The sequence below is a fragment of the Echiichthys vipera genome, assembly GCF_963691815.1.
Source record: "Echiichthys vipera genome assembly, chromosome: 3".
In the NCBI taxonomy this organism is placed as follows: domain Eukaryota; kingdom Metazoa; phylum Chordata; class Actinopteri; order Perciformes; family Trachinidae; genus Echiichthys; species Echiichthys vipera.
The window spans coordinates 323,832-340,011 of record NC_139828.1 but is presented as its reverse complement, the minus strand read 5'-3'; the positions used below and the strand labels follow the sequence as shown (position 1 = coordinate 340,011).

Sequence of the window (16,180 nt, the reverse complement as noted above, 5' to 3'; positions counted from 1 at the left end):
TCTGGTCCTGGTCCTGCAGAGGACTCTGGTCCTGGTCCTGCAGAGGACTCTGGACCTGGTCCTGCAGAGGACTCTGGTCCTGGTCCTGCAGAGGACTCTGGCCCTGGTCCTGCAGAGGACTCTGGTCCTGGTCCTGCAGAGGACTCTGGTCCTGGCCCTGCAGAGGACTCTGGTCCTGGTCCTGCAGAGGACTCTGGTCCTGGTCCTGGTCCTGCAGAGGACTCTGGTCCTGGTCCTGCAGAGGACTCTGGTCCTGGCCCTGCAGAGGACTCTGGTCCTGGTCCTGGTCCTGCAGAGGACTCTGGTCCTGGTCCTGCAGAGGACTCTGGTCCTGGCCCTGCAGAGGACTCTGGTCCTGGTCCTGGTCCTGCAGAGGAATCTGGTCCTGGTCCTGCAGAGGACTCTGGTCCTGGTCCTGCAGAGGAATCTGGACCTGGTCCTGGTCCTGCAGAGGACTCTGGTCCTGGCCCTGCAGAGGACTCTGGTCCTGGCCCTGCAGAGGACTCTGGTCCTGGTCCTGCAGAGGACTCTGGTCCTGGTCCTGCAGAGGACTCTGGTCCTGGTCCTGCAGAGGACTCTGGACCTGGTCCTGGCCCTGCAGAGGACTCTGGTCCTGGTCCTGCAGAGGACTCTGGTCCTGGTCCTGGTCCTGCAGAGGGCTCTGGTCCTGGTCCTGGTCCTGCAGAGGAAGCAGAGCTGCGTCTGCTGTGAAACAGGAAGTCCCTTCAGATTAAAAGCTGAAGACGCAGCAGAACGCTCCGTCCTCTTTCACAGCCGAGGTCAAGAGTCACAGACGCTCCTGCAGGAACCTGAACGCACCACCAGAGAAACACACGATCGTCAAGACTGAAGGTGACCTCTGACCCCTGCACCGACGACCTCTGACCTCTGCACCAACGACCTCTGACACCTGCACCGACGACCTCTGACCCCTGCACCGACGACCTCTGACCTCTGCACCAACGACCTCTGACACCTGCACCGACGACCTCTGACCTCTGCACCGACGACCTCTGACCCCTGCACCGCAGATGCAAAACCAGCACAAAAAGATGCAGAATGACTGAACAGAGCCTGTAAACGAGGCCACGTTGTGGGGGTGCTGCTGCTGTTGCCATGGCGACGGTCTGAGGAGCCAATGACAAACAAAGGCAGGTTTAATTTATTCGTGTTCAGAGAAACTGAAGCGGATCGTTTTCATCTGAAGAACAAAAATAACGTGAATTATTCGTCACATTTGATCAGTTTTGCTTCTTTTCTGATTTGATTGTTTTAAAGTTGAACGTCGTCGTCTCCCTCTGAAGCAGTTTCCTCCTCAAACTCAAACCGTCTTCAGTCAGATGGTTTCAGCTGCCGAGGCGTCGCCATGGAGACGGCCGAGGTGTTGCCATGGAGACAGCTGAGGCGTTGCCATGGAGACGGCTCAGACTTCAGTTAATCACACAGAGAAAAACACGAGTGAAGAAATAAAAATCTTTAATAAAAGCAGAAACAAACGAACGCTCAGCAGCAGACGGACCGGGGGCCCAGCGGGTCCAGCCGGGGCCCGGGGGCCCAGCGGGTCCAGCCGGGGCCCGGGGGTCGAGCCGGGGCCCGGGGGCCCAGCGGGTCGAGCCGGGGCCCAGTGGGTCCGTCCTACAAAATAAAAGGCTTGAAAACTGCCAAAAAAAAGAACCTTTAAAAAACAACAGAAGAAGAAAAAAACAGCAGGAAGGTGTTAGCCACATGTTTGGAGGTGGTAGCCCTGTGTTGGGAGGTGGTAGCCACATGTTGGGAGGTGGTAGCCCTGTGTTGGGAGGTGGTAGCCACATGTTGGGAGGTGGTAGCCCTGTGTTGGGAGGTGGTAGCCCAGTGTTAACCGAGTGTTGGGAGGTGGTAGCCCAGTGTTGGGAGGTGGTAGCCCAGTGTTAGCCCAGTGTTGGGAGGTGGTAGCCCAGTGTTGGGAGGTGTTAGCCACATGTTGGGAGGTGGTAGCCCTGTGTTGGGAGGTGGTAGCCCAGTGGTAGCCCAGTGTTGGGAGGTGGTAGCCCAGTGTTAGCCCAGTGTTGGGAGGCGGTAGCCCAGTGGTAGCCCAGTGTTGGGAGGTGGTAGCCCAGTGTTGGGAGGTGTTAGCCACATGTTGGGAGGTGGTAGCCCTGTGTTGGGAGGTGGTAGCCCAGTGTTAGCCAAGTGTTGGGAGGTGGTAGCCCAGTGCTAGCCTGTGGCGGAGGGCGGGGCCGACTGCGGCAGCTGGTAGAAGCCCTTCTTCCTGGATCTCCTCAGGAAGTCGAGCAGCAGCGCGGCAGCTGCGAGTCCAGCAGCGACGCAGACGAGCGGGACGATGACGGCGTTGAGTCCGGGAGGACGGGAGCGTCTCTCTGTGGAAACAGGAAATGAATCAGAATCATAACAAACACGGGTTCACGGTCAGACCCCGGTGGCGGCGGCGGACGCACCCCGGACGCTCAGGCTGAACACCTGGACCTGGTGTCCCAGGACGTTGGTCACGTTGACCTGATAGAGCCCAGAGTCCCGGGTCCTGACGTTGACCAATAGGAAGGTGCCGTTGTTCGAGTACCACTCGGTCCCGTTGGGCAGCTTCTTCAGGACCGCGGCTGACGGGGGGAAGCTGATGGTCCGGCAGCAGACGGTGACATCTTGTCCCTCCTGGACCGCCGCCGACGGCAGGACCAGGACCGTGGTGTTCCTCGGAGGAGCTGCATCAAAGACACAAGAGGCTTTTACCGTCAACTCATCGAAACATGTATGAGCTGCTAATGTTAGCTCGCTGCTAATGTTAGCTCGCTGCTAATGTTAGCTCGCTGCTAATGCAGATGAACTGTTAGCTCGCTGACGTAGCAACATCCTGTCCAGACTCTCCTGACTCGCTGTTTCTCATCAGCTAAAGTTACGAAGCGACGCCAGATCCATGCAGCTAGCTAAGCTGCTAACATTAGCTCATTGCTAACATCAGTCCATTGCTAACATCAGCTCATTGCTAACATTAGCTCAGTGAAAGCTAAGTCCATTGCTAACATCAGCTCATTGCTAACATTAGCTCAGTGAAAGCTAAGCTGGCTAACATCAGCTCATTGCTAACATTAGCTCAGTGAAAGCGTGCCGCTCCTAGACGTGGTACGGTTGCACTCACACTGGTCAAAGGAACCAGACTTTAGCCGTGACACGTGCTGGGGCACGGGACGGAGGCACAGTGGGAGGGGGCTCTAACCTGTGACGGAGGCACAGTGGGAATAAAAACCTGACGAACCACAGAAAAAGAGCCAAATGTTGGTGGTTCAGGAAGTTTCACATGAATCCTTTTATTGTGAAGGTTGAGCAGCCGCTGCGTGAACCCCAGAACATGAATGATGAATAATCACATTCACAGAATATTCTCTTTAAAGCTTCAAACACAAACGGTAGAAAAACAATAATTAGTCATATTTAGTACAGAGCCCCCCCCCCCCTCTCCTCCCTCTCCCCCACTTCCTGTCAGTCCTACACAATAAAAGCTTGGAAAACTGCCAAAGATCCTCTTTAAACAGAAACAGCTGTTTTTTCTCTGAACTCTTATTTTTGTTTCATGGAAACTTCAGATTTTCTTTGTGACCTCTGACCTCTCTGTGACCTCTGACACCTCTGTGACACCTCTGTGACACCTCTGTGACCTCTGACACCTCTGTGACCTCTGACACCTCTGTGACACCTCTGTGACACCTCTGTGACCTCTGACCTCTGACACCTCTGTGACCTCTGTGACCTCTGACCTCTGCTGAGTCATGTCAGCTGATTCTGCTGCTTCACTTCTTCTTCTGGTTTATTTTAGGAGGTGACGGCGGCACGAGTCCTGGGGCCTCCGCACTTCCTGCTCCGTCCGGACCCACAGAAGGAAACTGCAGCAGCAGCAGCTCTGACTCTGTTCTCTAACTCTGTTCTCTAACGTTGTTCTCTAACGTTGTTCTCTAACGTTCTCTAACGTTGTTCTCTAATGTTGTTCTCTAACTCTGTTCTCTAACTCTGTTCTCTAACGTTGTTCTCTAACTCTGTTCTCTAACTCTGTTCTCTAACTCTGTTCTCTAACTCTGTTCTCTAACGTTGTTCTCTAACGTTGTTCTCTAACGTTGTTCTCTAACTCTGTTCTCTAACGTTGTTCTCTAACGTTGTTCTCTAACTCTGTTCTCTAACTCTGTTCTCTAACTCTGTTCTCTAACGTTGTTCTCTAACGTTGTTCTCTAACTCTGTTCTCTAACGTTGTTCTCTAACGTTGTTCTCTAACTCTGTTCTCTAACTCTGTTCTCTAACTCTGTTCTCTAACTCTGTTCTCTAACTCTGTTCTCTAACTCTGTTCTCTAACGTTGTTCTCTAACGTTGTTCTCTAACTCTGTTCTCTAACTCTGTTCTCTAACTCTGTTCTCTAACGTTGTTCCCTAACGTTGTTCTCTAACGTTGTTCTCTAACTCTGTTCTCTAACGTTGTTCTCTAACGTTGTTCTCTAACTCTGTTCTCTAACTCTGTTCTCTAACGTTGTTCTCTAACGTTGTTCTCTAACGTTGTTCTCTAACTCTGTTCTCTAACGTTGTTCTCTAACGTTCTCTAACGTTGTTCTCTAACTCTGTTCTCTAACTCTGTTCTCTAACTCTGTTCTCTAACGTTGTTCTCTAACGTTGTTCTCTAACTCTGTTCTCTAACTCTGTTCTCTAACTCTGTTCTCTAACGTTGTTCTCTAACTCTGTTCTCTAACGTTGTTCTCTAACGTTGTTCTCTAACGTTGTTCTCTAACTCTGTTCTCTAACTCTGTTCTCTAACTCTGTTCTCTAACTCTGTTCTCTAACTCTGTTCTCTAACGTTGTTCTCTAACGTTGTTCTCTAACGTTGTTCTCTAACTCTGTTCTCTAACGTTGTTCTCTAACTCTGTTCTCTAACGTTGTTCTCTAACTCTGTTCTCTAACGTTGTTCTCTAACGTTGTTCTCTAACGTTGTTCTCTAACTCTGTTCTCTAACTCTGTTCTCTAACTCTGTTCTCTAACGTTGTTCTCTAACTCTGTTCTCTAACTCTGTTCTCTAACGTTGTTCTCTAACTCTGTTCTCTAACTCTGTTCTCTAACTCTGTTCTCTAACGTTGTTCTCTAACTCTGTTCTCTAACGTTGTTCTCTAACTCTGTTCTCTAACGTTGTTCTCTAACTCTGTTCTCTAACTCTGTTCTCTAACGTTGTTCTCTAACTCTGTTCTCTAACTCTGTTCTCTAACTCTGTTCTCTAACTCTGTTCTCTAACGTTGTTCTCTAACGTTGTTCTCTAACGTTGTTCTCTAACTCTGTTCTCTAACGTTGTTCTCTAACGTTGTTCTCTAACTCTGTTCTCTAACGTTGTTCTCTAACGTTGTTCTCTAACTCTGTTCTCTAACTCTGTTCTCTAACTCTGTTCTCTAACGTTGTTCTCTAACTCTGTTCTCTAACGTTGTTCTCTAACGTTGTTCTCTAACTCTGTTCTCTAACTCTGTTCTCTAACTCTGTTCTCTAACGTTGTTCTCTAACGTTGTTCTCTAACTCTGTTCTCTAACTCTGTTCTCTAACTCTGTTCTCTAACGTTGTTCTCTAACGTTGTTCTCTAACTCTGTTCTCTAACTCTGTTCTCTAACGTTGTTCTCTAACTCTGTTCTCTAACGTTGTTCTCTAACTCTGTTCTCTAACTCTGTTCTCTAACTCTGTTCTCTAACGTTGTTCTCTAACGTTGTTCTCTAACTCTGTTCTCTAACTCTGTTCTCTAACTCTGTTCTCTAACGTTGTTCCCTAACGTTGTTCTCTAACGTTGTTCTCTAACTCTGTTCTCTAACGTTGTTCTCTAACGTTGTTCTCTAACTCTGTTCTCTAACTCTGTTCTCTAACGTTGTTCTCTAACGTTGTTCTCTAACGTTGTTCTCTAACTCTGTTCTCTAACGTTGTTCTCTAACGTTGTTCTCTAACTCTGTTCTCTAACTCTGTTCTCTAACTCTGTTCTCTAACGTTGTTCTCTAACGTTGTTCTCTAACGTTGTTCTCTAACGTTGTTCTCTAACTCTGTTCTCTAACGTTGTTCTCTGACTCTGTTCTCTAACGTTGTTCTCTAACTCTGTTCTCTAACTCTGTTCTCTAACTCTGTTCTCTAACTCTGTTCTCTAACGTTGTTCTCTAACGTTGTTCTCTAACGTTGTTCTCTAACTCTGTTCTCTAACGTTGTTCTCTAACTCTGTTCTCTAACTCTGTTCTCTAACTCTGTTCTCTAACGTTGTTCTCTAACTCTGTTCTCTAACGTTGTTCTCTAACTCTGTTCTCTAACTCTGTTCTCTAACGTTGTTCTCTAACTCTGTTCTCTAACGTTGTTCTCTAACTCTGTTCTCTAACTCTGTTCTCTAACGTTGTTCTCTAACGTTGTTCTCTAACGTTGTTCTCTAACGTTGTTCTCTAACTCTGTTCTCTAACGTTGTTCTCTAACGTTGTTCTCTAACTCTGTTCTCTAACGTTGTTCTCTAACTCTGTTCTCTAACGTTGTTCTCTAACGTTGTTCTCTAACTCTGTTCTCTAACGTTGTTCTCTAACGTTGTTCTCTAACTCTGTTCTCTAACGTTGTTCTCTAACTCTGTTCTCTAACGTTGTTCTCTAACTCTGTTCTCTAACTCTGTTCTCTAACGTTGTTCTCTAACGTTGTTCTCTAACGTTGTTCTCTAACTCTGTTCTCTAACTCTGTTCTCTAACTCTGTTCTCTAACGTTGTTCTCTAACGTTGTTCTCTAACTCTGTTCTCTAACTCTGTTCTCTAACTCTGTTCTCTAACGTTGTTCTCTAACGTTGTTCTCTAACTCTGTTCTCTAACGTTGTTCTCTAACTCTGTTCTCTAACTCTGTTCTCTAACGTTGTTCTCTAACTCTGTTCTCTAACGTTGTTCTCTAACTCTGTTCTCTAACTCTGTTCTCTAACTCTGTTCTCTAACGTTGTTCTCTAACGTTGTTCTCTAACTCTGTTCTCTAACGTTGTTCTCTAACTCTGTTCTCTAACTCTGTTCTCTAACTCTGTTCTCTAACGTTGTTCTCTAACTCTGTTCTCTAACTCTGTTCTCTAACGTTGTTCTCTAACGTTGTTCTCTAACTCTGTTCTCTAACTCTGTTCTCTAACTCTGTTCTCTAACTCTGTTCTCTAACGTTGTTCTCTAACTCTGTTCTCTAACTCTGTTCTCTAACTCTGTTCTCTAACGTTGTTCTCTAACGTTGTTCTCTAACTCTGTTCTCTAACGTTGTTCTCTAACGTTGTTCTCTAACTCTGTTCTCTAACGTTGTTCTCTAACTCTGTTCTCTAACTCTGTTCTCTAACGTTGTTCTCTAACTCTGTTCTCTAACTCTGTTCTCTAACTCTGTTCTCTAACGTTGTTCTCTAACTCTGTTCTCTAACTCTGTTCTCTAACGTTGTTCTCTAACGTTGTTCTCTAACTCTGTTCTCTAACTCTGTTCTCTAACTCTGTTCTCTAACTCTGTTCTCTAACGTTGTTCTCTAACGTTGTTCTCTAACGTTGTTCTCTAACTCTGTTCTCTAACTCTGTTCTCTAACGTTGTTCTCTAACGTTGTTCTCTAACTCTGTTCTCTAACTCTGTTCTCTAACGTTGTTCTCTAACGTTGTTCTCTAACTCTGTTCTCTAACGTTGTTCTCTAACTCTGTTCTCTAACTCTGTTCTCTAACTCTGTTCTCTAACTCTGTTCTCTAACGTTGTTCTCTAACGTTGTTCTCTAACTCTGTTCTCTAACGTTGTTCTCTAACGTTGTTCTCTAACTCTGTTCTCTAACTCTGTTCTCTAACTCTGTTCTCTAACTCTGTTCTCTAACGTTGTTCTCTAACGTTGTTCTCTAACGTTGTTCTCTAACTCTGTTCTCTAACGTTGTTCTCTAACTCTGTTCTCTAACGTTGTTCTCTAACGTTGTTCTCTAACTCTGTTCTCTAACTCTGTTCTCTAACTCTGTTCTCTAACGTTGTTCTCTAACTCTGTTCTCTAACGTTGTTCTCTAACGTTGTTCTCTAACTCTGTTCTCTAACTCTGTTCTCTAACTCTGTTCTCTAACGTTGTTCTCTAACGTTGTTCTCTAACTCTGTTCTCTAACTCTGTTCTCTAACTCTGTTCTCTAACGTTGTTCTCTAACGTTGTTCTCTAACTCTGTTCTCTAACTCTGTTCTCTAACGTTGTTCTCTAACTCTGTTCTCTAACGTTGTTCTCTAACTCTGTTCTCTAACTCTGTTCTCTAACTCTGTTCTCTAACGTTGTTCTCTAACGTTGTTCTCTAACTCTGTTCTCTAACTCTGTTCTCTAACTCTGTTCTCTAACGTTGTTCTCTAACGTTGTTCTCTAACGTTGTTCTCTAACTCTGTTCTCTAACGTTGTTCTCTAACGTTGTTCTCTAACTCTGTTCTCTAACTCTGTTCTCTAACGTTGTTCTCTAACGTTGTTCTCTAACGTTGTTCTCTAACTCTGTTCTCTAACGTTGTTCTCTAACGTTGTTCTCTAACTCTGTTCTCTAACTCTGTTCTCTAACTCTGTTCTCTAACTCTGTTCTCTAACGTTGTTCTCTAACGTTGTTCTCTAACGTTGTTCTCTAACGTTGTTCTCTAACTCTGTTCTCTAACGTTGTTCTCTAACTCTGTTCTCTAACGTTGTTCTCTAACTCTGTTCTCTAACTCTGTTCTCTAACTCTGTTCTCTAACTCTGTTCTCTAACGTTGTTCTCTAACGTCTGTTCTCTAACGTTGTTCTCTAACGTTGTTCTCTAACTCTGTTCTCTAACGTTGTTCTCTAACTCTGTTCTCTAACTCTGTTCTCTAACTCTGTTCTCTAACGTTGTTCTCTAACTCTGTTCTCTAACGTTGTTCTCTAACTCTGTTCTCTAACTCTGTTCTCTAACGTTGTTCTCTAACTCTGTTCTCTAACGTTGTTCTCTAACTCTGTTCTCTAACTCTGTTCTCTAACGTTGTTCTCTAACGTTGTTCTCTAACGTTGTTCTCTAACGTTGTTCTCTAACTCTGTTCTCTAACGTTGTTCTCTAACGTTGTTCTCTAACTCTGTTCTCTAACGTTGTTCTCTAACTCTGTTCTCTAACGTTGTTCTCTAACGTTGTTCTCTAACTCTGTTCTCTAACGTTGTTCTCTAACGTTGTTCTCTAACTCTGTTCTCTAACGTTGTTCTCTAACTCTGTTTCTAACGTTGTTCTCTAACTCTGTTCTCTAACTCTGTTCTCTAACGTTGTTCTCTAACGTTGTTCTCTAACGTTGTTCTCTAACTCTGTTCTCTAACTCTGTTCTCTAACTCTGTTCTCTAACGTTGTTCTCTAACGTTGTTCTCTAACTCTGTTCTCTAACTCTGTTCTCTAACTCTGTTCTCTAACGTTGTTCTCTAACGTTGTTCTCTAACTCTGTTCTCTAACGTTGTTCTCTAACTCTGTTCTCTAACGTTGTTCTCTAACTCTGTTCTCTAACTCTGTTCTCTAACGTTGTTCTCTAACTCTGTTCTCTAACGTTGTTCTCTAACTCTGTTCTCTAACTCTGTTCTCTAACTCTGTTCTCTAACGTTGTTCTCTAACGTTGTTCTCTAACTCTGTTCTCTAACGTTGTTCTCTAACTCTGTTCTCTAACTCTGTTCTCTAACTCTGTTCTCTAACGTTGTTCTCTAACTCTGTTCTCTAACGTTGTTCTCTAACTCTGTTCTCTAACGTTGTTCTCTAACTCTGTTCTCTAACGTTGTTCTCTAACGTTGTTCTCTAACTCTGTTCTCTAACTCTGTTCTCTAACTCTGTTCTCTAACTCTGTTCTCTAACGTTGTTCTCTAACTCTGTTCTCTAACTCTGTTCTCTAACTCTGTTCTCTAACGTTGTTCTCTAACGTTGTTCTCTAACTCTGTTCTCTAACGTTGTTCTCTAACGTTGTTCTCTAACTCTGTTCTCTAACGTTGTTCTCTAACTCTGTTCTCTAACTCTGTTCTCTAACGTTGTTCTCTAACTCTGTTCTCTAACTCTGTTCTCTAACTCTGTTCTCTAACTCTGTTCTCTAACTCTGTTCTCTAACTCTGTTCTCTAACGTTGTTCTCTAACGTTGTTCTCTAACTCTGTTCTCTAACTCTGTTCTCTAACTCTGTTCTCTAACTCTGTTCTCTAACTGTTGTTCTCTAACGTTGTTCTCTAACGTTGTTCTCTAACTCTGTTCTCTAACTCTGTTCTCTAACGTTGTTCTCTAACGTTGTTCTCTAACTCTGTTCTCTAACTCTGTTCTCTAACGTTGTTCTCTAACGTTGTTCTCTAACTCTGTTCTCTAACGTTGTTCTCTAACTCTGTTCTCTAACTCTGTTCTCTAACTCTGTTCTCTAACTCTGTTCTCTAACGTTGTTCTCTAACGTTGTTCTCTAACTCTGTTCTCTAACGTTGTTCTCTAACGTTGTTCTCTAACTCTGTTCTCTAACTCTGTTCTCTAACGTTGTTCTCTAACGTTGTTCTCTAACTCTGTTCTCTAACTCTGTTCTCTAACGTTGTTCTCTAACTCTGTTCTCTAACTCTGTTCTCTAACGTTGTTCTCTAACTCTGTTCTCTAACGTTGTTCTCTAACTCTGTTCTCTAACGTTGTTCTCTAACGTTGTTCTCTAACGTTGTTCTCTAACTCTGTTCTCTAACTCTGTTCTCTAACGTTGTTCTCTAACGTTGTTCTCTAACTCTGTTCTCTAACGTTGTTCTCTAACTCTGTTCTCTAACTCTGTTCTCTAACTCTGTTCTCTAACTCTGTTCTCTAACGTTGTTCTCTAACGTTGTTCTCTAACGTTGTTCTCTAACGTTGTTCTCTAACTCTGTTCTCTAACGTTGTTCTCTAACTCTGTTCTCTAACGTTGTTCTCTAACGTTGTTCTCTAACTCTGTTCTCTAACGTTGTTCTCTAACTCTGTTCTCTAACTCTGTTCTCTAACGTTGTTCTCTAACTCTGTTCTCTAACTCTGTTCTCTAACGTTGTTCTCTAACGTTGTTCTCTAACGTTGTTCTCTAACTCTGTTCTCTAACTCTGTTCTCTAACGTTGTTCTCTAACTCTGTTCTCTAACGTTGTTCTCTAACTCTGTTCTCTAACTCTGTTCTCTAACTCTGTTCTCTAACGTTGTTCTCTAACGTTGTTCTCTAACTCTGTTCTCTAACGTTGTTCTCTAACTCTGTTCTCTAACTCTGTTCTCTAACGTTGTTCTCTAACTCTGTTCTCTAACTCTGTTCTCTAACTCTGTTCTCTAACTCTGTTCTCTAACGTTGTTCTCTAACGTTGTTCTCTAACTCTGTTCTCTAACGTTGTTCTCTAACTCTGTTCTCTAACTCTGTTCTCTAACGTTGTTCTCTAACTCTGTTCTCTAACGTTGTTCTCTAACTCTGTTCTCTAACTCTGTTCTCTAACGTTGTTCTCTAACTCTGTTCTCTAACTCTGTTCTCTAACGTTGTTCTCTAACTCTGTTCTCTAACGTTGTTCTCTAACTCTGTTCTCTAACTCTGTTCTCTAACTCTGTTCTCTAACTCTGTTCTCTAACATTGTTCTCTAACGTTGTTCTCTAACGTTGTTCTCTAACTCTGTTCTCTAACTCTGTTCTCTAACGTTGTTCTCTAACGTTGTTCTCTAACTCTGTTCTCTAACTCTGTTCTCTAACTCTGTTCTCTAACGTTGTTCTCTAACGTTGTTCTCTAACGTTGTTCTCTAACTCTGTTCTCTAACGTTGTTCTCTAACGTTGTTCTCTAACTCTGTTCTCTAACGTTGTTCTCTAACTCTGTTCTCTAACGTTGTTCTCTAACTCTGTTCTCTAACGTTGTTCTCTAACGTTGTTCTCTAACTCTGTTCTCTAACTCTGTTCTCTAACGTTGTTCTCTAACTCTGTTCTCTAACTCTGTTCTCTAACGTTGTTCTCTAACGTTGTTCTCTAACGTTGTTCTCTAACTCTGTTCTCTAACTCTGTTCTCTAACGTTGTTCTCTAACGTTGTTCTCTAACGTTGTTCTCTAACGTTGTTCTCTGACTCTGTTCTCTAACGTTGTTCTCTAACTCTGTTCTCTAACTCTGTTCTCTAACGTTGTTCTCTAACTCTGTTCTCTAACTCTGTTCTCTAACGTTGTTCTCTAACGTTGTTCTCTAACTCTGTTCTCTAACTCTGTTCTCTAACTCTGTTCTCTAACTCTGTTCTCTAACGTTGTTCTCTAACGTTGTTCTCTAACGTTGTTCTCTAACGTTGTTCTCTAACTCTGTTCTCTAACTCTGTTCTCTAACGTTGTTCTCTAACTCTGTTCTCTAACTCTGTTCTCTAACTCTGTTCTCTAACGTTGTTCTCTAACTCTGTTCTCTAACGTTGTTCTCTAACGTTGTTCTCTAACTCTGTTCTCTAACGTTGTTCTCTAACGTTGTTCTCTAACGTTGTTCTCTAACTCTGTTCTCTAACTCTGTTCTCTAATGTTGTTCTCTAACGTTGTTCTCTAACTCTGTTCTCTAACTCTGTTCTCTAACGTTGTTCTCTAACTCTGTTCTCTAACTCTGTTCTCTAACTCTGTTCTCTAACTCTGTTCTCTAACTCTGTTCTCTAACGTTGTTCTCTAACTCTGTTCTCTAACGTTGTTCTCTAACGTTGTTCTCTAACGTTGTTCTCTAACGTTGTTCTCTAACTCTGTTCTCTAACGTTGTTCTCTAACGTTGTTCTCTAACTCTGTTCTCTAACTCTGTTCTCTAACGTTGTTCTCTAACGTTGTTCTCTAACGTTGTTCTCTAACGTTGTTCTCTAACTCTGTTCTCTAACGTTGTTCTCTAACTCTGTTCTCTAACTCTGTTCTCTAACGTTGTTCTCTAACTCTGTTCTCTAACGTTGTTCTCTAACGTTGTTCTCTAACGTTGTTCTCTAACGTTGTTCTCTAACGTTGTTCTCTAACTCTGTTCTCTAACTCTGTTCTCTAACGTTGTTCTCTAACGTTGTTCTCTAACGTTGTTCTCTAACGTTCTCTAACGTTGTTCTCTAACTCTGTTCTCTAACGTTGTTCTCTAACTCTGTTCTCTAACTCTGTTCTCTAACTCTGTTCTCTAACTCTGTTCTCTAACGTTGTTCTCTAACGTTGTTCTCTAACGTTGTTCTCTAACTCTGTTCTCTAACGTTGTTCTCTAACGTTGTTCTCTAACTCTGTTCTCTAACTCTGTTCTCTAACGTTGTTCTCTAACGTTGTTCTCTAACTCTGTTCTCTAACTCTGTTCTCTAACGTTGTTCTCTAACGTTGTTCTCTAACGTTGTTCTCTAACGTTGTTCTCTAACGTTGTTCTCTAACTCTGTTCTCTAACGTTGTTCTCTAACGTTGTTCTCTAACTCTGTTCTCTAACTCTGTTCTCTAACTCTGTTCTCTAACGTTGTTCTCTAACGCTGTTCTCTAACGTTGTTCTCTAACGTTGTTCTCTAACGTTGTTCTCTAACGTTGTTCTCTAACGCTGTTCTCTAACGTTGTTCTCTAACTCTGTTCTCTAACGTTGTTCTCTGACTCTGTTCTCTAACTCTGTTCTCTAACTCTGTTCTCTAACTCTGTTCTCTAACGTTGTTCTCTAACTCTGTTCTCTAACGTTGTTCTCTAACGTTGTTCTCTAACGTTGTTCTCTAACGTTGTTCTCTAACTCTGTTCTCTAACGTTGTTCTCTAACGTTGTTCTCTAACGTTGTTCTCTAACTCTGTTCTCTGACTCTGTTCTCTAACTCTGTTCTCTAACGTTGTTCTCTAACGTTGTTCTCTAACTCTGTTCTCTAACGTTGTTCTCTAACGTTGTTCTCTAACTCTGTTCTCTAACGTTGTTCTCTAACGTTGTTCTCTAACTCTGTTCTCTAACTCTGTTCTCTAACTCTGTTCTCTAACGTTGTTCTCTAACGTTGTTCTCTAACTCTGTTCTCTAACTCTGTTCTCTAACGTTGTTCTCTAACGTTGTTCTCTAACTCTGTTCTCTAACGTTGTTCTCTAACTCTGTTCTCTAACGTTGTTCTCTAACTCTGTTCTCTGACTCTGTTCTCTAACTCTGTTCTCTAACGTTGTTCTCTAACGTTGTTCTCTAACTCTGTTCTCTAACGTTGTTCTCTAACGTTGTTCTCTAACTCTGTTCTCTAACTCTGTTCTCTAACTCTGTTCTCTAACGTTGTTCTCTAACGTTGTTCTCTAACTCTGTTCTCTAACTCTGTTCTCTAACGTTGTTCTCTAACGTTGTTCTCTAACTCTGTTCTCTAACGTTGTTCTCTAACTCTGTTCTCTAACTCTGTTCTCTAACGCTGTTCTCTAACTCTGTTCTCTAACTCTGTTCTCTAACTCTGTTCTCTAACTCTGTTCTCTAACGTTGTTCTCTAACTCTGTTCTTTAACGTTGTTCTCTAACGTTGTTCTCTAACTCTGTTCTCTAACGTTGTTCTCTAACGTTGTTCTCTAACGTTGTTCTCTAACTCTGTTCTCTAACTCTGTTCTCTAACGTTGTTCTCTAACTCTGTTCTCTAACTCTGTTCTCTAACGTTGTTCTCTAACGTTGTTCTCTAACGTTGTTCTCTAACTCTGTTCTCTAACGTTGTTCTCTAACTCTGTTCTCTAACTCTGTTCTCTAACGTTGTTCTCTAACGTTGTTCTCTAACTCTGTTCTCTAACGTTGTTCTCTAACGTTGTTCTCTAACTCTGTTCTCTAACGTTGTTCTCTAACGTTGTTCTCTAACTCTGTTCTCTAACTCTGTTCTCTAACGTTGTTCTCTAACGTTGTTCTCTAACGTTGTTCTCTAACGTTGTTCTCTAACGTTGTTCTCTAACTCTGTTCTCTAACGTTGTTCTCTAACTCTGTTCTCTAACGTTGTTCTCTAACGTTGTTCTCTAACTCTGTTCTCTAACGTTGTTCTCTAACGTTGTTCTCTAACGTTGTTCTCTAACTCTGTTCTCTAACTCTGTTCTCTAACGTTGTTCTCTAACTCTGTTCTCTAACTCTGTTCTCTAACTCTGTTCTCTAACTCTGTTCTCTAACGTTGTTCTCTAACTCTGTTCTCTAACTCTGTTCTCTAACGTTGTTCTCTAACTCTGTTCTCTAACGTTGTTCTCTAACTCTGTTCTCTAACGTTGTTCTCTAACTCTGTTCTCTAACTCTGTTCTCTAACGTTGTTCTCTAACTCTGTTCTCTAACGTTGTTCTCTAACTCTGTTCTCTAACGTTGTTCTCTAACTCTGTTCTCTAACTCTGTTCTCTAACTCTGTTCTCTAACTCTGTTCTCTAACGTTGTTCTCTAACTCTGTTCTCTAACTCTGTTCTCTAACTCTGTTCTCTAACTCTGTTCTCTAACGTTGTTCTCTAACTCTGTTCTCTAACTCTGTTCTCTAACTCTGTTCTCTAACGTTGTTCTCTAACGTTGTTCTCTAACTCTGTTCTCTAACGTTGTTCTCTAACGTTGTTCTACAGAAACATGTTTGTTGTTGTTGACGACATCAGGAACAACAACAAACGACAGGATCTCAGAATTAATCAGGAGTGAATCACTTTCTTCTCTGATTCTGAGCTCGACTGCATATTTATATATAGCAAGAAGCTAATGTTAGCCAGCTTAGGCTTCATTGAGCTAACATTAGCAAGAAGCTAATGTTAGCCAGCTTAGGCTTCACTGAGCTATCATTAGCAAGAAGCTAACGTTAGCCAGCTTAGGCTTCATTGAGCTAACATTAGCAAGAAGCTAACGTTAGCCAGCTTAGGCTTCACTGAGCTATCATTAGCAAGAAGCTAACGTTAGCCAGCTTAGGCTTCAATGAGCTATCATTAGCAAGAAGCTAACGTTAGCCTTGCAACGTTGCATGTTGTCCCCGTGTCTGCGGGTCCTGTCCTGTCTAGGGTGGACCCGCCTCACGCCCGATATCAGCTGGGATCGGCTCCAGCCCCCCCCCCCCCCCCCCCCCCGACCCCGGGATAAGCGTTTGAAGATGAATGAATGAATGAATAACGCTAGCCAGCTTAGGCTTCACTTAGCTAACATTAGCAAGAAGCTAGCTGTAACTGAGCATGGATCTTGTGTCGGTTGCTTCCTAACGTTAGCTGATGAGGTCAGAGCAGAGTCTGGACCAATCAGACGACTTTATCCACTCAGGACAGGATGTTGCTACGTCAGCGAGCTAACAGTTCCTCTGCAGTAGCAGCGAGCTGACAGTAGCTAACATTAGCA

The 16,180-nt window shown here is 43.1% G+C and overlaps 1 protein-coding gene across 1 annotated transcript in view; it reads right to left on the bottom strand.

The window, feature by feature from the left end:
* Positions 1 to 1,618: 1,618 nt before the first annotated feature.
* vcam1b (vascular cell adhesion molecule 1b) overlaps positions 1,619 to 16,180 on the bottom strand; it is a 23,656-nt gene continuing 9,094 nt past the window's right edge. The window contains 2 exon segments of the mRNA XM_083940754.1: positions 1,619 to 2,357; positions 2,436 to 2,696. Coding sequence (XP_083796880.1) covers positions 2,194 to 2,357; positions 2,436 to 2,696 — 425 coding nt within the window. The 3' untranslated portion in view covers positions 1,619 to 2,193.